Source organism: Schistocerca nitens, chromosome 11 (assembly GCF_023898315.1).
Source record: "Schistocerca nitens isolate TAMUIC-IGC-003100 chromosome 11, iqSchNite1.1, whole genome shotgun sequence".
Taxonomy (NCBI): domain Eukaryota; kingdom Metazoa; phylum Arthropoda; class Insecta; order Orthoptera; family Acrididae; genus Schistocerca; species Schistocerca nitens.
In genome coordinates this window covers 20,245,562-20,266,863 of record NC_064624.1, presented here as the reverse complement: position 1 = coordinate 20,266,863, position 21,302 = coordinate 20,245,562, and the positions used below count along the sequence as shown (strand labels likewise).

The following is a 21,302-nucleotide window of genomic DNA, read 5'->3' as shown; positions in this document are numbered from 1 at the left end:
AGGCTGTAAATTCAGCTAAATACCTAGGGATTACAATTACAAATAACCTAAATTGGAACGATCACATAGATAATATTTTGGGTAGAGCCAACCAAAGACAGCGATTCATTGGCATAACACTTAGAGGGTGCAACAGGTCTACTAAAGAGGCTGCTTACACGACGCTTGTCCGCGGTATTCTTGAGTACTGCTGTGTGGTGTGGGATCCGCATCAGGTGGGACTGAGGGATGACATGGAAAAGTTCGAAGAAGGACAGCTCGTTTTCTATTATCGCGAAATAGGGGATATAGTGTCACAGACACGATACGTGATTTGGAGTGGCAATCATTAAAACAAAGGAGTATTTCGTTGCGACGGGATTTCCTCATGAAATTTCAATCATCAGTTTTCTTCTCCGATTGCGAAAACACTTTGATGGCACCCACCTGTATAGGGAGAAATGATCACCACGATAAAATAAGAGAAATCAGGGCTCGCACAGAAAAATTTAAGTGCTCATTTTTCCCGCCTGCCGTTAAGAGTGGAACGGTAGAGAGACAGCTTGAAGGTGGTTCATTGAACGCTCTGCCCGGCACTTTATTGTGAACAGCAGAGTAATCACGTAGATGTAGATGAAATACTAGGGACGGAAATTTCTTCCATCACCTGGATTGGAACCATCTTACCTCCGATGCGAGTGCCACCACACAACCATGTTTATGTATGCCATGGTGGAAGTTAACGAGATAGAAATGATTGGTGGTATTTATTGTAATAATTCCTTGGGTTTTTAACATAATTGATTTTGATGTAGCAGAGGCTACACCATGAGGTGAAGTTATTGAAGCAGATGAAGATATACTGTTGAGTAAGATTTACAGTGACAAAAGAAGCGTGATGTGTAGGACAAGGAGTTATATAGCAAACATAATTCAATGGGACACCTGCCCTTTGGCAATTTCCTCCCACAGTTCCGAATGGGGGACTAGTCTGGAATATTTCGCCAATGGAGGGGTCATCATAATACTTTTCAATTACAGGCCACATGCCCTGTGGATACAGATCAGTGGTTCCCATTACCTTCTGCCTTTGAACACTGCTGACCCTTAGGCTTTTAGGAGCAGTTACCCATGCCAAGGGCAAAAGAGCGTGCTGAAACTCTGTCCGCCCCTGCACCATTACTGATTTACTGATGATTATTTTCTAAATTTAAGCAGTAGCAGAGTTTGAATTTGTATCCCAGGACGATTTGCTAAGTATTCAGAGACGCTACCCTTAAGTCATAGGGATAGAAACTTGCATACAGAATGACATCACACAACTTTACTAGACCTAGTAGGAAATAAGAGATTTTTAAAATGGTTGAAAGTAATGGAGTTATGAGCAGCGTCTCAGCAGCATTTTCTGGAATGTGTCGTTTTAGTCTTGTGTTGTAAATGATATATTTAATTCGCTTTGTGGTGTTATGGACAGGTACTTTAAACTGCGAGCAAAAGATGTGGTCGTCGTATTTGTGCGACACTGTATGTACGGAATTGTCGAACAGTCATTAGGAACAATGAGGATCAATGAAGATATCTTTAAGATATGAGGCACTGAGTCTGGCTTGTTGAGGTTGTTTCGCAACATGTGGTTGTTATGAACGAGAGGATAATGAACAGAATGAATCCTTTTCAATGCATTGTTCATATTATGCAAAATGTGGTAGTGGTTTTCTTCATGTGTGTTACCAATGCCAGAGATTTTTTGGTCTGTAGAATGAGAGGCTGGTATCAAGATACCTCACAAGCACCCATTTGCAACATCATTTGATGGTATGTTGTAGCAATTACCTGTGCTTTGTAGAGTGTAGAGTGACAATGGGATTGTGTTATGTGATTGTAACAATTTTCATTAAGGTATAGTTGTAGCATTGAGATAACATGTGAGTGATGATGATCTCGCTGGAGCTGATGGAACAGACGTGTGAATGGAATGGTACGCTATTGCTTTGTCTTGATGTGTTATGTGGAGAAATAAGGTAAGGTATAGGTTTTAAGCTGATGTTTTGGGGTGGCTGAAGATAAAGTAGGATTCGTTTTTGGAATAGGTGACTTATATGTTAAAATGAAAGGTGAATGGGGATGTTATCATTATTTGTTGGACTGTATGTGGACGTTCAAAGAGACTGAATGTTGTGGAGAACAGTGGTTCTAAACTGAATGTCTCTCATGTTAGGGATGCGACACAAGAAACTGTTGGGATGATGACAGTGAGTTCGACTAATGGTGTGGAAAACTGTGGTTCTGAACTCGATATTTTTCATGGTGGGGATGCAATGCATGGAGTTGTTGGGACGAGGATGGTAAGTTTAGTGTAGTGAATAATGCTTTGCATTTGGTGGGTTAATGTATGGTGCGGCATTGTGGGAGGAATGATAATTGGCCCCCATTTTATCGGTGGCAATCTAAATGGTGCAATGTATGCAGATTTCCTACTTAATGTTCTACCAATGTTACTACAAGATGTTTCACTGCATGACAGAATGGCGATGTACTTCCAACATGATGGGTGTCCAGCACATAGCTCGCGTGTGGTTCAAGCGGTATGGAATAGCATATTTCATGACAGGTGGATTGGTCGTTGAAGCACCATACCACGGCCCTCACGTTCACTGGATCTGACGTCCCCGGATTTCTTTCTGTGGGGAAAGTTGAAGGATATTTGCTATCGTGATCCACCGAATATGCCTGACAACAGACGTCAGCGCATTGTCAATGCATGTGCGAACACTACGGAAGGCGAACTACTCACTGTTGAGAGGAATGTCGTTACACGTATTACCAAATGCATTGAGGCTGACAGACATCATGTAGACCATTTATTGCATTAATGTGGTATTTACGGGTAATCACACTGTAACAGCATGCGTTCTTGGAAATGATAAGTTCACATGTATCACATTGGAAAAACTGAAATAAAATGTTCAAACGTACCTACGTTCTGTATTTTAATTTAAAAAAACCTACCTGTTACGAACTGTTCGTCTAAAATTGTGAGCCATATGTTTGTGACTATTACAGTGGCATCTATCACAAAGCGAAAAAAGTGGTCCAACAAAAACATTCATATTTCTTGACGTACTACACGAATATGTTATAAAAAATGGGGGTTCCTATTTTAAAAAACACAGTTGATATCCGTTTGACCTATGGCAGTGCCATCTAGCGGGCCAACCATAGCGCCATCCGGTTTCCCCCTTCAAGCTAGACAAGTTTATTTTTTAGTAGTTTTTTCGTTTGATGCTTATTCCGTGAGGTATTTGGCCTGGTCACGATCAATGGACCAGCCTGTATATATGTTTCAGCCTTTGTGAACGAGATGAGTGACCAAGTTTACAATTCAAATCTTATCATTGTAGTGGGACCAGTTCGGGGAGGGCACATCAGCAGAATGTTGGATTGACGAAACCACATAGTCAGATTCGTTGAGTGTGTGCCAACCCCTGCCTCCTCACACCCCCACATCCATCTGACTGACTTTGCCCATGCCAGCTCCATCCACCCCCCTCCTCCCCTTCCCCAGGCAGGCGAGCAGTCAAGTCGGCAGCATGCACTGCACTCACCCCCCCAACCCCCCCCACCCCCCCACAGCCGCCGCTGCGAGGGCGACCACTGCGCCGACCCCCCTCCCTCCCGGTTCCCGCCGTGAGTGCCCACTGTAGCGCACAGTCCGGCGACTCGCGCCCGACTATCTCGCTGGTGTGCAGCGCTTTAAGAGGAACTTTTTAAAACTACTCTCCATCACGATTACACATTCGTACAGAGTTTTCTCAGACCTAGTATTAACATATGTAAGTAACTCTTCAGGCTGCGGTCCGCGCCCACCAAACCCGCAGAGAGAACACCTAGAGCCGCAGCGGACGGAAAACGGAGCAGCAACGCTCCAGCAGGTCGCAGGGAATGGGCGCGGACCACAGAGGAAGCTCCTGCAGCCGTTGGTGGAGGGGGAAGGCCATAGGCGTAAATACTGGACCAGGTCCACTCGAGGATCAGTCTCAGGTCGCACCTGATGAAGGTTACGAGCTACGTGACCGAAATATCGTGCAAGTACGACGCTGATATCCGGCAGAACACCTGACAATCCAAGATGTCATTAGATCGCTGGGAAAGCCTGAAGAGTTACATCAAAAGTCTCTACGGGGAGGAGATGTATCAAGAAGCTGGACAAGCTACGGCAGAAGAAAGGGAAGATGCTGAGTTCTCCCAGTTTTTTGCTGAGGTGTCGAGATGGAAAAGTGGTACCAGTATTCGCCAGAATTAAACATCACATCAACTCCAGAGCGGCGAACAAGATAAAACGCTGAGCCAGCATGGCACTGGTGAGAGAGAGGATTCGAGATAAGTTGTGGCCAGGGAGCTGTTACACATTCATCTGTACATGGCAGCCTCCTCAACAAGAGAAGATTGGGATTGGGTAGACCGTGCCTCCTGGTCTCTAGCTGAGTGTGCTAGAAGGAATGCCTCATCTTGCCAATCTGCAAAGTTTGAGCGCATGAGTAAGAAAGCACAGCAGATGGAAGAGACACGCACTGTGACGAATCTGAGTGGCATACAGTTTGATGATACAACCTTAAAGGTACTCAGCAAGGGTCTCAACTTTGCCACGACCCCTAGAAACGTACCCATTTCAGGTTTCGTCAGTGCAGTAGAGCAAGTTGCAGCCACACTTCCACCTAATGTGGCAGAGGAAGTCCGCCGAGAGACCTGCAGGGCCCTCACCAAGGCCAGGCCGCCGAAATCGAACATCACAACCGAGGAGAGGCTTGCACTCAAGAAACTCCGGGAAGACAACAGCATTGTGGTACTGCCAGCAGACAAAGGGAACTCCACTGTCATCTTGCAGCGGGTGGATTATGATGAGAAAGTACGCCAACTTCTGGAGGACCCTGCATACAGAATTCTGGAGTGTGACCCCACGGACAAGGTGGGCAAGAAGACTAATGCTCTCTTGAAGGAAACAGGGATGCCCGATAAGATCATAAGACAACTACGGGAAAAAGCACCAGTGCCACCTAGACTGTATGGTCTGCCTAAAATACACAAGGAGGGCGTGCCCCTACGTCCAATTGTCAGTAATATTGGGGCACCTACGTACACAACAGCCAAGTACTTGAAAGGTCTCCTGTCTCCATATGTGGGGAAATGTATTCACCACATCCGCAACTCAGAAGATTTCCTGCAACGCCTCAAGCAACTGCACATCACAGATTCGGACATCATGGTTAGTTTTGATGTGGTATCGCTGTTCACCAGGGTCCCACTGAAGGACTCACTAGAACTGATTGCAGAGAAATTTGACGGTGCTCTGTTGGACCTGTTCAGTCATACACTGACATCCACGTATTTCCTGTACAGAAACCAATATTACGAGGAAACTGAAGGTGTAGCTATGGACAGCCCACTGTCCCCTGTGGTTGCCAACATGTTTATGGAGAGTTTTGAGGAGAGGGCATTGGAGACAGCCACATTTAAACCCACATGCTTCTTTAGGTATGTGGATGACACCTTCGTGATCTGGCCACATGGGATGGACAGGCTCAATGAGTTTCTTGAACATCTTAACTCATGCTACCCTAATATGAAGTTCACCATGGAACTGGAGAAGAATGGCCAGCTGCCATTTCTGGATGTACTAGTCCAGAGGAAAGCAGATGGATCAATTGGCCACAGCGTGTCCCGAAAACCAACACACACTGATTTATATCTGCAGACCAGCAGCTGTCACCACCTTGCACAGAAGAATGGGGTTCTGAAGACTGGTACACAGAGCACATGCCCTGTCAGACCAAGAGAATCTACCTATAGAGACAGAACGTCTCAAATCAGTTTTCTCCAAGAATGGATACACGGACAGACAAATTGAGAGGGCACTCCAACCAGCCACTATACCACAGGTTCCTGAAGAAGAGCAAGATGAAGTAAAGAAGGTGGCATATCTGCCCTATGCTGGCTCTATTTCTGCCAGAATCAGTAGGATCCTCCGTAAACACAATATCAAGTGTGTTTTCTGTCCATCCAACAAGATCGGGGGACTGCTGGGGAGTGTCAAAGACGACCTGGGGTTACGAAAACCAGGGATTTACAATATACCTTGTCAATGTGGCATGTCCTACATTGGCCAGACGACAAGAACTGTGGAGATCAGGTGCAAAGAACATCAGAGGCACACTAGATTAAGACAGGTGACTAAGTCAGCCATTGCTGAACACTGTCTAGAACTAGATCATGCCATGAAGTATGAGGATACCAAGATTCTAGCACAAACACCCAGATTTTGGGACAGTGTTATAAGAGAATCGATAGAAATTAAAATAGCTGACGATCTTATGAACCGTGACACAGGGTACCAGCTAAACAGAGCCTGGGATCCGGCTCTGGAATTGTTAAAGGAGCAACGGGGCCAGCTGCAACACTACACAAACAGAAGAACCAGAGACATGGATATGGAAAACGAGCCCCTGACGGACTGCCAGGCGCACCATACCGAAGATGGAACACCCAGAAGTGCGACTGGTGGGCGCGGACCGCAGAGGGAACATCCAGAGCCGCAGCGGACGAAAAACGGAGCGGCAACGCTCCAACAGGTCGTGGTGAGCGGGCGCGGACCGCAGGGGGTACGCTTGGTACCCCAGACCGTAGATGAAACCCCCAGGAGCGGGTTTAGTGGGCGCGGACCGCAGAGGGAACACCTAGAACCGCAGCGGACGGAAAACGGAGCAGCAACGCTCCAGCAGGTCGCAGGGACTGGGCGCGGACCACGGAGGAAGCGCCTGCAGCCGTTGGTGGAGGGGGAAGGCCATAGGCATAAATACTGGACCAGGTCCACTCGAGGAGCAGTCTCAGGTCGCACCTGATGAAGGTTACGAGCTACGTGACCGAAATATCGTGCAAGTACGAGGCTGATATCCGGTAGAACACCCGACAACCCAAGATGTCAACATATGTAAGAATAACGTTAACAATACATCTTGTCCAATTAACGGTTCAATTACAAGTCGAAATATTATTCATCAAAGAAAATTAGTAAATACGAACAGTATCATACCATTATAATACATGAGAAATTTAGAACACTACACCAGTTACAGTATTGACAAAAAATTAGTTTGTCTGTAGCCATTATGTTACAGATTCCAATCGCCATTTTTGAAACAAGCCTTAGACTGGGTCTGATAAAAACTACATGTACAGAATTTTAGAGTGTTTGTAGAAGATAAAAAGGGACACTTTTGTATACGAAGCAAATGTCGCAGATGTATGAAGGTCTTACCTCCACTGATGTTCAGAGACGGTGTTCAAAGTGCTGTTGGATGGGCATTTTTTTAGAGATGTTGCGGGGCTCCTGCTGGAAGGAGACGAGTTGTTCGGTGTACCAGGCACTGGCAGACACCCCAGGTGAGCCGGTTGCCTGTTAGGCTGAGGCTACAACCATTATTTGTGGAATACCCACATGTTTCGAGTGTGTTATGCAATCATTACCACCCAGCTGGCACTTGAGTAATGTCTCTAAAACATCACACAGTCTCTGTACATCACTAGCGTAGGAACCTTCAAGGACCACTAGCAGGTAGAGGGTGCACCTGTGAAATTTGTGTCACATATAAATTGTTTTTTTTTTAATCTTCTCTAAACACTCGAAAATTTTGTGTATGTAGTCTTTTTTACTCCCTTATAATAAAAGAGTCAATAATACATCTAAATAGAGTAGTTAGGTTTTAACAGGTCCAGATTGAGAGTTGTCAAGCAGTCGAAAAACTGACTTTTGAAAGAGCACCAGTGATTATCTTGCGTAGCAAGTATAATCACGTAAGATCTAAAACTAGATATTCAGAAGGGTATTTGAACCTCATTCCTCAAATAACTGGACAGTCTTCAGCGCATAACCGTGAAGTGGGCGGGTCCCGGTATTAAACTTACCTACAGTCTTGAATTCATCTTCGTATAATAAATCGATGTACTCAGCGGCAGCGTACCAGTAGACGCGATAGGCGGCGTACAGTGAGGCAGCTAGGCTGAACACCTGCGACAGCTCTGGCTGCCGCTCCTCGCACAGCGCACTGAAGTCGTCGGGAAAGGAGAGGTTCCACGGCTGATAGCGCAGTAGGCGTTCACTCAACAGCGGCCGCCTGTAACACAAAAGCCGCGAGGTTAAAAGTTAAAAACCAAACATGTATGGTTTATGCAAGAATGTAAAAGTATCCAGACTGGATTTCCACTCAGCAGTGGACTAGAGACTTCCTGGCAGATTAAAACTGTGTGCCAGACTGGCACTCAAATGGTTCAAATGGCTCTGAGCACTGTGGGACTTAACATCTGAGGTCATCAGTCCCCTAGAACTACTTAAACCTAACCAACCTAAGGACATCACACACATCCGTGCCCGAGGCAGGATTCGAACCTGCGACAGTAGCGGTCGCGCGATTCCAGACTGTAGCGCCTAGAACCGCTCGGCCACGGGTGTCTAGTAAAAACAATCAACAATTAACTTGGTTTCACCTATACATGTAATAAGCGACTAGATGACTTCACTGACACACTCAACTTCGACCTCAATATGGACAATGTTTTTGTCTACTGCAATGAACACACCCTCTCCTTTGGCGTCTAATCTGTGACTCCAATACACGTTCCACGACTCGCTAAATATCTCAGAGCTTTCCACTTCAGATTTCAGCCAGCTCTCGGTTCCAAGAATAAGTTGAGCGTGAGAGCTTTCCTGGATGGCAGTAAATTCGGGAGCTTTTCTACGAAGTTACACTTTAATGATACAATTTTTGCAGTAGAACTCTTACTCTGAAAGCGGTCTGATTTACCTATATCTGTACCAACTGACGAGTGTTCATGAGAGTAACTCAAACTACTGCCTAGCCTAAAACACCCCATTCGAACTCCACAAGTACTGTGCAACCTGAATTGCAGCTTTCTTCGTGTAGTACAACCCTGTCTTACAATATACTCATCTACACTTTTCAATCCACCTACCCAACCGGCCGGCCGAGGTGGCCGAGCGGTTCTAGGCGCTACAGTCTGGAACCGCGCGACTGCAACGGTCGCAGGTTCGAATCCTGCCTCGGGCATGGATGTGTGTGATGTCCTTAGGTTAGCTATGTTTAAGTAGTCCTAAGTTCTAGGGGACTGATGACCACAGATGTTAAGTCCCATAGTGCTCAGAGCCAGAGCCTCCCCTACCACTCATACCTTCATGCTCACTGCCTGACATAATATCTGCACTTTTATCGCATCCCAATATCTGCAGGTCTCCATATGTAGTGAATCAGTAACCCACTCACAATGCCGATGACAGTCGTGGAGTAGCGAACCAAAAATCCCCACACCATAACCAATGTGGAGTAAGAATATGGTTCCTCAAAAACAGCCCCAGTTGGCTGCAAATAATCCTACATAACACTTTATCCGGAGTATGTATTTTACCACCCTAACAGACACCTCAGCTACTGCCTTTCTCTGTTCAAGTCACCCTACACCACACAAGTTCCTTGCTCATACTGACCACTGCCTCTCCACACCCGTATACCACATCAGTTACCATGATGAACTTAACTGGGGATGTCAGTTGATCACCTTCGTTTGAAAAGACCTAGTCCACTTCCCAGACACATAATTCTGCAAAGTGACTCTAGTACCAACCTCTTCGGGTGTAACTGTAATTGTGTACAGTAGGTCTGTTTGGTGGTCAGGAGTTTACACTGTTTATCAGCTGCTACTGTTCGAATGCACAACGGACAACCGACAATTGATAGCAATCACGACAGATTCTAACTGTCCATCCTATCCACGTTTTCCACTTCCATAACTACGCCACAATAAGCCACCTAAAGGAATCGGAGAACACCACCACAAGACCTACTGGGAGCTCACCCATTCCCACATAGGGAACCACCTTGTCGCACTCCATACTGCCAGCATATTTCCTACACCTCTCCCTCCCACGGCCCCACATGTCAACCACTCGAGAGACAACTCCGCTTTCCTCTCACTCACAACTTCCAGTATTTAGTCTCTGTGCTACGAACTGATTTAAAGACACCGGCCACAGGACAAAATATGTGCGCTTTCTCCCCTCTTCTGGCGTCTTCCCGTCTTCCCTCATCACTACTTAGATTTTTCCTTCGTATATTGAGATGAACATGAATTGTAGCCTCGCCGACTGGATGCCAATATATGGGCTAGAGCCGCTACTACACGGTATTAGCGTAATTTGTCCTGGAGATGACTCTTTTTTCTTCCCACATAATGTGGGGACACGCTCAGTTTTCGTGTCAGGTTCCACATCACTATTTCCACGAATTATGAAAACTTCGGATGTATTTGCAACCGTCAATACTTTCTCTAGTCAAATCAGTAACACCGTTCATTGTGTTGGTTTTCGCCGCTCGTCTGCTATTTAATACTTGGCACATTTTTAGACAAAATACGAATAAAAAAATGGAAGGCTAAACAATCAAAAAACTGTAAATGACGAGTTTCCGTTACCATCTCCTACCATTCTGAATTAAATGATCCCATTATTTTCTATATCAGTAATGAATACTTCCATGGTTAAAAGTGAAATAAACTCTTAATAAATCTTAGTGAGTACAACAAAGATGTGAGTGTACACTGGTTCATACCTGAATATCAAGCGTCCCGGCCTGTCCTTTTCTTCCATCTCGTAGTGCTCTACCTGTTTGCTGACGTATTGCGCGTCGTGTACCAATCCGATTAATTTCGTGTGCAGCATGTCTTTCACACGTTCCACGTCCTTGATCCAACCGTGGAGTTGCTGACCACTCGTGTGGTTACCCTGAGACACACAGAAAATAGTTCAAATTACTTGCATGACATTCACGAGTAGCAGCCTGTCTTAATTTACAGTTACATGTACCACTAGTACATAACACTGAAATTACTGCCAGTGCAAGAGTGTAGTACATTCAGTTTTGTACAGGTACTAAAACATTAATGCACAGCAGATGCCTAGTGGTGTTTTATTAAATACACACATTTGTGAATCTAAGAGAGCTGGAGATATTTCTTGGTAGTTGGGACATTACAAACGTCTGAATGTATGAAAGCAAACTCTTGTGACGGCAAGTCCGACTGAAACGTTCTGAGGCTGCCAGCAGCGTCGAGTTACCACATGTGGAGCCACATGGCGTGACTGGGACTCTGATGAGATTCAATTCTAACATTGGAACGATTTTCGAAAATAGAATGGCCAGATTGTTGACAAATCCGTAAAAATCTTACTCGTTACCAACGCTGTGAGAAACCTGAGCACATGTTGCGACCTTTTACAAACGCAGTTATAGGCATCAGCCGCTCCATATCAGAAAAATTGTCTGAATTAATGGAGCACACATGAAATGTCAGTTTCACTCAAAATTTTGTAGCGTTTGTCCATTGCCTGGCTGCTCGCTTTGGCCGAAAATTTTCAGTTTCTTGCTCGTCATCTAACCCGATGCCGTCTATATCTGAACACGTCTCGAATATTGCAGATTTGAAGGAATGTAGCACGGTTTATTGACTTTGCAAGTTTCAGAGGGGAAATAATGAGCCTGTCCCAGTTGCTCTTGCTGACATTAACAGATAAACCAAATCACAGAAGATGTCTCGAAATAATTCCGGTGGATGGAAAGAGACTACTGTGGAATGATTAGGGTTCCATGTCTCAGTCTGTAGAAATGGAACCCTTATAGATGCGGCCATTTGAGTCACATTTATTAATACTCGAAAACTCACTCGTCGAACCCTGGAAGGTGCTTTCCGTTGATCCACAATAGTGAAATTTGGCAAGAAGCAAGGTTTCACAGCGTAAGTAAAGGAAAAGAATCCGAAAATTATTAATCTCTAATTATATAACACGAAAAAGTACTTCTTTTTCATGTTCTTATCAGTCTGTCTAGTTGCCTGTCGGAGTGTCAAGATCATTTTTCCTGGACCAGTTTCGGGTACGAAATTCAAATTTATGTCACATATTAAGGTCTATGCTCCCTTGGCGTTGTACAAATTGTAAGCTTCTAAGTCAATGCAATCAAAAGATATGGCCATTTAGGTTACATATTTTGATACTCGGAAACTCACTCATTGAAACCTATAGGGTGCTCCTCATTGACTTAGAATCATGAGATTTGGCAACAACTAAGTTTTCTGCTACAAGCGAAGGAAAAAATGAAGAAAAAATCTGAAACTTGTTAAGTTGTAATTACATCACATAAAAATATCCTTTGCTATTTGGACATACATTGCATTCATCATCTGATATAAGCATAACATAAGAACATTACTGCATCCAAACATAAAATGTGTGTTGTAGTCATTTTTCAGTATATAAACAGAAATGTCTTATTAAATCTTCTCTCCCTAGATACATAAACTGAATTCCCCTGCTCGCTTATTCTTGTTTGTTTTTGTAGGCTGAGGAGCTAATGTGGATATTCTGAACCGATCTTGGTATTCCTAGGACCAATATCTCGCCAGTATCGATACAGATTCTCGATAACAGTCAAAACTCGTTGGTATTCTCGATTCCCAGGATGGGGGATTTGTACAGAACCCTTAGTGCGTGAGTCCCTCTCGCACTTACCCATTCTGTTTTCCTTCTTTTTTTTTTTAATCTACCTTATCATCACCCAGTATGTTGTCCTGGAATGCGAGTGTTCATCACTACATCAGTAGTGGTCGAAGGAACAGTGACAGAACTACTCTCGTTCTCAATACGTGGTGTACCAAACCTTTTGGGACGTACTGAAACAGGTGACAGGGGTTCCACAACAGATTATATTGAGTTAGGGAACCAATGCTCGAAAATGCATATTTATTGTGTTAAGGACATACAGAGCAATCACCTCCTAACAACAATGGAGCTCATAGTAATTGGTCCAAGCAACGACTGTCAGACTCAATGCATGTGTTGCAATGACGCCAGCAGTTCTTTGTACTCTTGCAAAGATCTCGAGTGTCCGTTGTGCAGTTGAACAGTAGCAGCTGATAAACAGTGTGCACCCCTGACCACCAAACAGACCTGCTGTACACAACTAGGCTCATAGCTCTCAAGCATCTCACTGGCGCATTAACCTGTGCTAGAAGCACACCACTATCTCTGCTGTCAGTGGTCCATTGCATCAGATAGCTTGTGACGTGTTCATGGTAAGGTGTGTTGCTGTGTTCAGTGCACATTGAATAAGCAAATGTGGAATGTGCAAGCACTGGGACAAAAGGACTTTGAACTCTACATCTGCTTGTGTCAATCTATTATCGGTCACAGCGCGGCACAGGCAAACTTCATACAGTTTGTATTGTTTGTGGATGATGCCTCATTCATCCGTGATGGTGTCTTCAACAGCCAAACAGCCAGATCTGGAATGAGGACAATCCCCACGCCACACATATCGTTGGCCAACAGCAAAGATTATTTGTCAAGGTATTTTAGGGCATTATCCAAGATCACTCAGTAGGACCTTATTTGCTGCCTCTCTATCTGATTTGTCCACATAACCTGGTGTTTCTGTGAGATATGCTACCACATTGCTTGGAGAATGTACCGTTTCTTGTCCACAGAATTGTGTGGTTTCAACACGTCGGTAGCCTATTGCGATTGCGGTTTATCGTATCGCGACACTGCTGCTCGTGTTGGTCGAAAGCCAATGACTTTAGCAGAATATGGAATTTGTGAGTTCAGGAGGGTAATACGGAACGCCTTTTTGGATTCCAACGGCCTCATATCACTAGCAGTCGAGATGACATGCATCTTATCCGCATGGCTGTAACGGATGGTGCAGGCACGTCTCGATCCCTGAGTCAACAGATGGGGGCATTTGCAAGACAACAACCATCTGCACGAACAGTTCGACGACGTTTGCAGCAGCATGGACTATCAGCTCGGAGACCGTGGCTGCGGTTACCCTTGACGCTGCATCACAGACAGGAGTGCCTGCGGTGGTGTACTCAATGACGAACCTAGGTGCACGAATGGCAAAATGTCATTTTTTCGGATGAATCCAGGTTCTGTTTGCAGCATCATGATGGTCGCATCCGTGTTTGGCGGCATCGCGGTGAACGCACATTGGAAGCGTGTATTCGTCATCGCCATACTGGCGTATCACACGGCGTAATGGTATGGGGTGCCGTTGGTTACACGTCTCGGTCACCTCTTGTTCGCATTGACGGCACTTTGAACAGCGGACGTTACATTTCAGATGTGTTACGACCTGTGGCTCTACCCTTCATTCGATCTCTGCGAAACCCTACATTTCAGCAGGATAATGCACGACCGCATGTTGAAGGTCCTGTACCGGCAGTTCTGGATACAGAAAATGTTCTACAGCTGCCCTGGCCAGCACATTCTCCAGATCTTTCACCAACTGAAAACGTCTGGTCAATGGTGGCCGAGCGACTGGCTTGTCACAATACGCCAGTCACTACTCTTGATGAACTGTGGTATCGTGTTGAAGCTGGATGGGCAGCTGTACCTGTACACGCCATCCAAGTTCTGTTTGACTCAATGCCCAGGCGTGTTCTGGGTACTGATTTCTCAGGATCTCTTTTTCGGGAATTGTCGAGATGATTTTCCAAGTGTCTGCAATGTGCCACTCAAAACGTAGCCGATCAGCAGCTGCTTGCAGCCAGCGTATTCCATTTCGAGCATTTCTGTCATAGCATAATCCTACTCGTTTAATATGTGAAATTCTTCTTCTTCCGAGAAATAAACCCGTTTGTGCTGCTTTGCACCCATGCTTTGTAAGTAATGAGAGTAGTAGCAAGTTGAGAGAGGCATGTTCAAACATGTACGAACACGCTGGGACCTGTCGCAAGGCGCTATGTGTAAGTAATGTTAGTGGTGAGAGAAGGCGCGTGATGAACTGGGACTGGAATTCTTCATCAGCGCACGCTACGTGGCTGAAGAGGTCTGGGAACAGCCCTGCGGAGGGCCACACGAGTCTTACTCTGTCTCCGACTGCCAGGCAGCACTGAGGCCGGAGTGAAGCGCTCTTGCGGTAACCGTGCCGATGATGGTGACTGCGGTAAGCGCCCACCCACATTGGATAACAATGATGACGCCACACTGTTGTCACTATTTACCGACGATGGTGTGATGTCATTCACCATGATCAGCTTGGCAGAGGATGAAAGTAAATATGCATATTTTCTATAGTGTTTTTGTTTATAAGTGATTCTTATCGCTTCTACTTCTTCTATTCCAGACGCAATCAGCCACGACTCGCTGTAGGAGCTGAAACCAGCAGCTGATAATGATGATGACGATTATGATGATCCCTAGGGACTTCGATCTTTGAGAGGCAGATACGTGAGTATTCTACAGTGTTAAATTTTTTGTTGTTATTTTTCAGATGCTCTTGTTTGTAGATGTGCTCTATGAGAATATCGGTGTTCTGACACAACCACCAGCTGCTGGTGCATCTGCACCTGTGTTGTACTTTGAGTTTGTCAGTCTTCTCTCAGGCACATTCCCCTGCCGACCTCATACACCTCCACTAGTGCCCATGCTGGATATGCCCTTAATGACAAACATGCCAGTTGATGATGAGTTGCTGGAAGTGTATTACAGTAATGAACACAACAACAGATTTAAATACATGTATTATTATTCTTATCAGTGATCGAATACGGTTTTTTATTTCTCCTTCATTAGATACTGATCAAGTGCGTCTCTTTCTTCTTCTTCTGTGCAGAGTTATTAGGAGTTCGACGTCGTGTTGAGGAGAAGAGCAATGTCCAAAATTGAGGGAGAACTGTCGCGACATCATTGGGGTGAGTCGATACCAGAGTGGCCATACTGAGTCACTTTTTTGAGATGCAGGAAAGGGGGGGGGTCCTGTAAGACAGTCAGCTGTATACTCTACCTTGATTTATATTCATAAGATTATTTTACCTTATTGTAGGGTCGAAATCGTAGATTGCATCCTTATCTGCGCTACAACACACCCTGCCATACCTCTCTGCAGGGCTGTAGTGAAGAACTACGAGTGGAATTATCTGGAATACGCGTACCTCAAGACTGCTACAGCTATCTGAAAACTTATTTGCTTTCCTTGTATACTACTGTCAGAATCAAACGGTCATAATGCTCCGTGGACATCCTATGTGTTAAGACCACATAGCTATTATTCTCGTTAGTGGGAAAATCACTGGTAGTAGTGTTCATAAATCATAGACTTCAGACTCGATAAAGGTTTGAGTTATGCCAGGAGACACGTGCAGAAAGACTAACGTCTAAGATGAATGCTCTCAGAAAGCAGCATCCGGTTTCAGGTTAGTCTGGCACAGATTTTTCATTAAATATTCCTCTTGTGACTGTAATGGCACAGTGCCTTTAACAAAGCCACTCGGAGGCGTAACACGCGCTAACTGGTGGACCTCAAATGCAGGTTTTCGTTATTGTTGCCCGTCCTCTGTGGTTGTGGCGGCTGGGGCATTGTCGTGTCACATGGACATTGCTGGCAGTGGTGAGCACACGGGGCCACTACTGGTGTCGAGTCACAAGTGTCAGCTGCGTTATCGTCTGGTCATGGAGTCACGGGAAATGGAAAAGTGAATGTTAGGGTGGGAAGAGTTTGCACAGTTGTATCGAACTGTATAAATTATGTGGTATGTATACAGGTTAATTAGGAGACGTGAATTCGACGATCCTACATGTTGAGCACAAGTAATTTTATAGGACCAGATGTCAACTTACTCATTTCTTATGAACCTCAATTGTTACTGTGCCATAAATTATAGCTGACCCTAGGGTACTTACAGACTAGTACTGAACCAACATCATTGAATTTTGGCTTCTCTGAAATAAATGCGCTTCAAATTATGAGTTGTATCACTGTGGATGAGAAAGATATAGCTATGTCCCAGCGTTTGTAGACTAATAAACTAATGTTCTTGCTATTTCTGCTCATCCTCTTTCTATAAAATCACATCGTCTACTCATGCTATGATTTTTGTGTCACCTGCTGTTGACCCTTGGCAAAGTATCCTTATGATATTCTCCACGACAGCATCCATATCAGTGTGTAAAACTTTATTTACCTGCTTTCTTATTAAACTTTGCAATTAGCAGGCTATGTGATCTCAGACCCCTACCTTACTCCTTCCATTAGGAGTAGAAATTCTGAGGAAGCGAAGATGCTGATGGTGACATGAAATACCAGACAGAGACTCTAGACCAGTCTCCACTAAAAATGAAGCTCACAGGTTTCAACTTGTAAAGCAGGATCTGATGCAAATTTACCTGAATCTGTTAAGGAAGTAGCGATCAAATACGAAAAAAGAAAGATACACACTATTTTCTTCTCTCTCTCTAACCATTCTGATCTTGGCCTCCCTGTGTCATAACCCCAAAAGGCTCACAGAGGTAGAGGTTGGTTCAGAATTCTTCCAGATGGTTAGTATTAGGACAGGAGAACCAAAGATAGCTGGTGTGTGAACCAGCAAAACTGGGAAACACACTCCAAGAACTGACCACTCGGTGTGTGTCATATTCTCACCCCCTATACATATAAGGCAGTTTATAAGAGGAGGAGAAAAGTCCACTTACCATATCTTCGAATGCGAGGGGAACCAACAGCTGTGAGTAGTGCGTCGCACTGAGCGAGAGCAGCTGCGCCACGTCTCGCCAGTAGCTGGAGAGGCGTTCCTGGAAAACTAGTGAACAAGCCAGTGGATCAGATTTCTGTATAAGCACAGCTTTCACTTTCTGCCCTCACAAAGTGTATGCAAGTAGCATTCACATTTTGAAACTAGATCAATGTACACTGCCAGTAATTGTAAGAGTTACAGCATTGGACACCTCGACCAGATGTTACAAGGCTCATATTCCAGCGACAAATTTAAAGAGAACAAGAGCCAGAGCGAGAGGAGTACAACAACCTGACGTAGATTCAGTCATACAAATTCTTCATACGTTGCCTAAGGGTAGAGATATCAACCTGCCTGAAGAAATGCAAATATACAACAACTTCAAAAATCAACCACATGACTTGCTCAGCAATAAGACGGAGTTAAGGAATAAGAGATCTTGAGATAATTTACAATCAAATGGTTCAAATGGTTCTGAGCACTAAGGGACTTAACATATGAGGTCATCAGTCCCATAGAACTTAGAATTACTTAATCCTAACTAACCTAAGGACATCACACACATCCATGCCCGAGGCAGGATTGGAACCTGTATTTACAATCAGTTTTATGTGCCAATAACAGAAGGTAACGTAAATGAGGACGTGTAGTTTGCCTATTTTACTTTGACTTACTGACATGCATATGACATAATGATTTGCACTGAATCGTGTCTATGCTGGTTTCATAATATGAGTAGTCCTTATGACGTTTCCAATGAGTTGTATGATTTGTATGAAAACGAGGAAGAATCATGTCCACGCATACATGTTTTAATATTTAGGATGCTCTTGTTTTTACATAAGTAATATATTTTAGTAGCTCTGCAAGAAACTGTATGAGGCATTTTGCAAGTGCAGCTGAAAGAGCCCTTCTTCCCCTAAGCGTTCTAAGGACCATGAACATCTATGACTACATTTGTACTGGTATGGTACATTACATATTAATTGAACATTTTACAGTTAGGTGGTGGTACACATAATGTTCTGTAATTTGTGGAAAGTATCCCATCATACATTTTTATCTCAGTTTATTGTACTTCTTTTTTTTTATTTGTTGTGTGGATCAATTCATTTGCGACAGTTGTGTGAATGAGATTTATGTCTGTGTGATGTTAATCTGCTAAAATGAATACACATCATTATTAATGCTACATTTGTATGAGCATCTAAACTACTGTAAGTCATTGACGGCACATACGGTATATGCTATTATCCCCCATCATAATAAACAAGTTTCTTATTTTACTCCCTTATGTCATATGACCATATCGTAATACAGAATGGCAAATTCTGTTAATGAATGTAAACATGATATTAAGGTACTCTAATATAAAACGTTTACTGATGTAAAATTACTGATGAGAGCTAAGGAAGAACGACTTGTATTCCCCCACTAACCACCTAAGTTGCCACGGATACAGTGTACATGAACAGTGATTTGATAAGACTTATGTTAATTACATTAGCATTGGTAACAATCTATCTTATGCCATTTCTATGATCCTTACGCTCATTTAATGTTAATGTACTCTCAGAAATAGAAGACTCAACATACCGATACAAAGTTGAGGTATATAAATAAATAAAAAAATGTATATTCTGGCTCAGTACCTCACTTTTATGAAAATAAAAATATCGTTTGTCGACACTCATAAAATTGCCCTAGTTATCCAGAACATACATTTTTTATCTTCTATCCCTTTTACCTAATAATAATATAATATATTATAATATAATTTATTAATATAATATAATAATAACTATAATAAAAATCATTTATTGTACATATATTTCCTATAAGTGAATGTAATGTAATTAAAGATTAAGTATTATTTTAAAAACCAATTTTAAAAAAGCATTTTTTACAACTTTTTCTTAGCCCCAAAAAATTGTCCTATTTTCGACTTGTGAAAAACATGTTTTTTAAGATTATACTAGAGAGTAAGTATATAAAATTCATTTTAACGACTTTTTCTTAGTCCCAAAAGTTGTCCTATTTTTGTCTTTCGTGAAAAACGTGTTTGTTAAAATTATATTAAAGAATAAGTATATAAAATTATTTTACATTGTCAACATAAGTAAATGTATTAGTTACCTGAAGTAAATTTTTTACATTGAGAAATCTATATCATGAAATTCATTATTTCTCTTTTTTAGTTCCTTCATTCCTTTATATTTTAATTTCATTTGTCCTTTTTTAACTATATCAAAATCAAAATCGTCATTTAATTTAGAAAATCTATTTGGTAAAATAACTTTAAAATCATTATTAAGTTCTAGACAAAGTTGTTCTCCAAATCTACTATTTAAATATTCACAGTGTGTAGTATTATATAATACAATTATCTCTAATTCATTTACTTTTCTAATTTCTTTAGAAATACTTAAATTATTTAGCTTCTTGATTAACGTAGTCTCCATTTATATAGAATAAATTTTATCAGATTGATATATAATAATTTTTTATTAGATTTTCAGTAATGAGTAATGACCGTATGGTAATGTATCTATTCTATTTTCTAAAACATATCCTTTATTATCAGGAGGAGTTAGTGCTTTTTTGTCCACTTTAATTGTATATATTTCATGTTTTTCACTTTTAATTATATTAAATTTTCTATATTGTTCTATATTCGTAAATAAACAATCTTTATAATCTTCTGAACTCATTTTGTTTTTAACAACACATTTTTTAATTCTTTTAGATTTCTTTTCTATTTTGTCACCAGCTTTATAAGCATACATCTTTGCTCTTAAGCCACAGAATTCTTCCATTATTTCTCCATTACATTCATCTTTCATTTTACTGACAGCTTTCTTCTTTACTTGTGGAATATTATATAAATTATCTGTTGGATAATCACCTGTATCAAAATAATGAATCATTGATTTCATAACTTCATAGAAATCTTCAGTTTCAATTTTATAAATATAAGTATCTGTATCTTGATAATATAATTCAATATTTTCTCCATATTTAGGTTTCATAACTCTGTAATGAAAATCATACTTTAATTCTTTAGATAAATCAAGTATACTTAATCCAACATAAATAGGTTTATTAAATATGATTTCAGTTTTATTCATATGAATAGCAGCAAGATTATCACCAAATATAGTGTTATTTCCTAAGTTTGGTTTAGCTAAACATTTATCACATACTTTACTATTTGAAACTAATTTTATATCTTATCTATTTCGTATATTCTCCATTGTTTTACCAAATACAGAATTGTTCATTAATTTTTAGAAATCTTTTTCAAAATCATTTTTAGCTTCAGTTCTTAACTGTGTGTTTAGATCTATATACTTCTTTAATGAATCAGATTGTTTAAATTTTAAAATTTTATGTATTTTTGTAACTTTCATTCCTAAAGATAAATATTGTTTAAGAATTCGATAATATACTACATAATTACACTCTTTATCTAAAGTAGTTATTAGTTTACTTTCATTTGTATCTGGAATAAGTTTTGATTCAGGAGCTAGCAGTAAATCTGTATGTAACCATGTAATTATTTTGGATATTCTAAATCTACTACAAATATATATCCATCTTGACTACTGTTTGAAATTTCACTTATTCTCGTACAATTGAAATTATTTGGTTCGTCCCATTTAAATCCACCATATGGTAAATACTGATTCACA

General features: G+C 42.0%; 1 protein-coding gene across 1 annotated transcript in view; it reads right to left on the bottom strand.

Annotated features, from left to right (window-relative positions):
• Nucleotides 1-21,302, bottom strand: part of LOC126212880 (uncharacterized) — an 86,475-nt gene that overhangs the window by 15,348 nt on the left and 49,825 nt on the right. The window contains exons 4-6 of the mRNA XM_049940381.1: nucleotides 17,570-17,676; nucleotides 10,653-10,825; nucleotides 7,939-8,147 (exon numbers count right to left, since the gene is read on the bottom strand). Of these exons, the coding sequence (XP_049796338.1) occupies nucleotides 7,939-8,147; nucleotides 10,653-10,825; nucleotides 17,570-17,676 (489 nt within the window). The remainder of the gene's footprint in view (nucleotides 1-7,938; nucleotides 8,148-10,652; nucleotides 10,826-17,569; nucleotides 17,677-21,302) is intronic.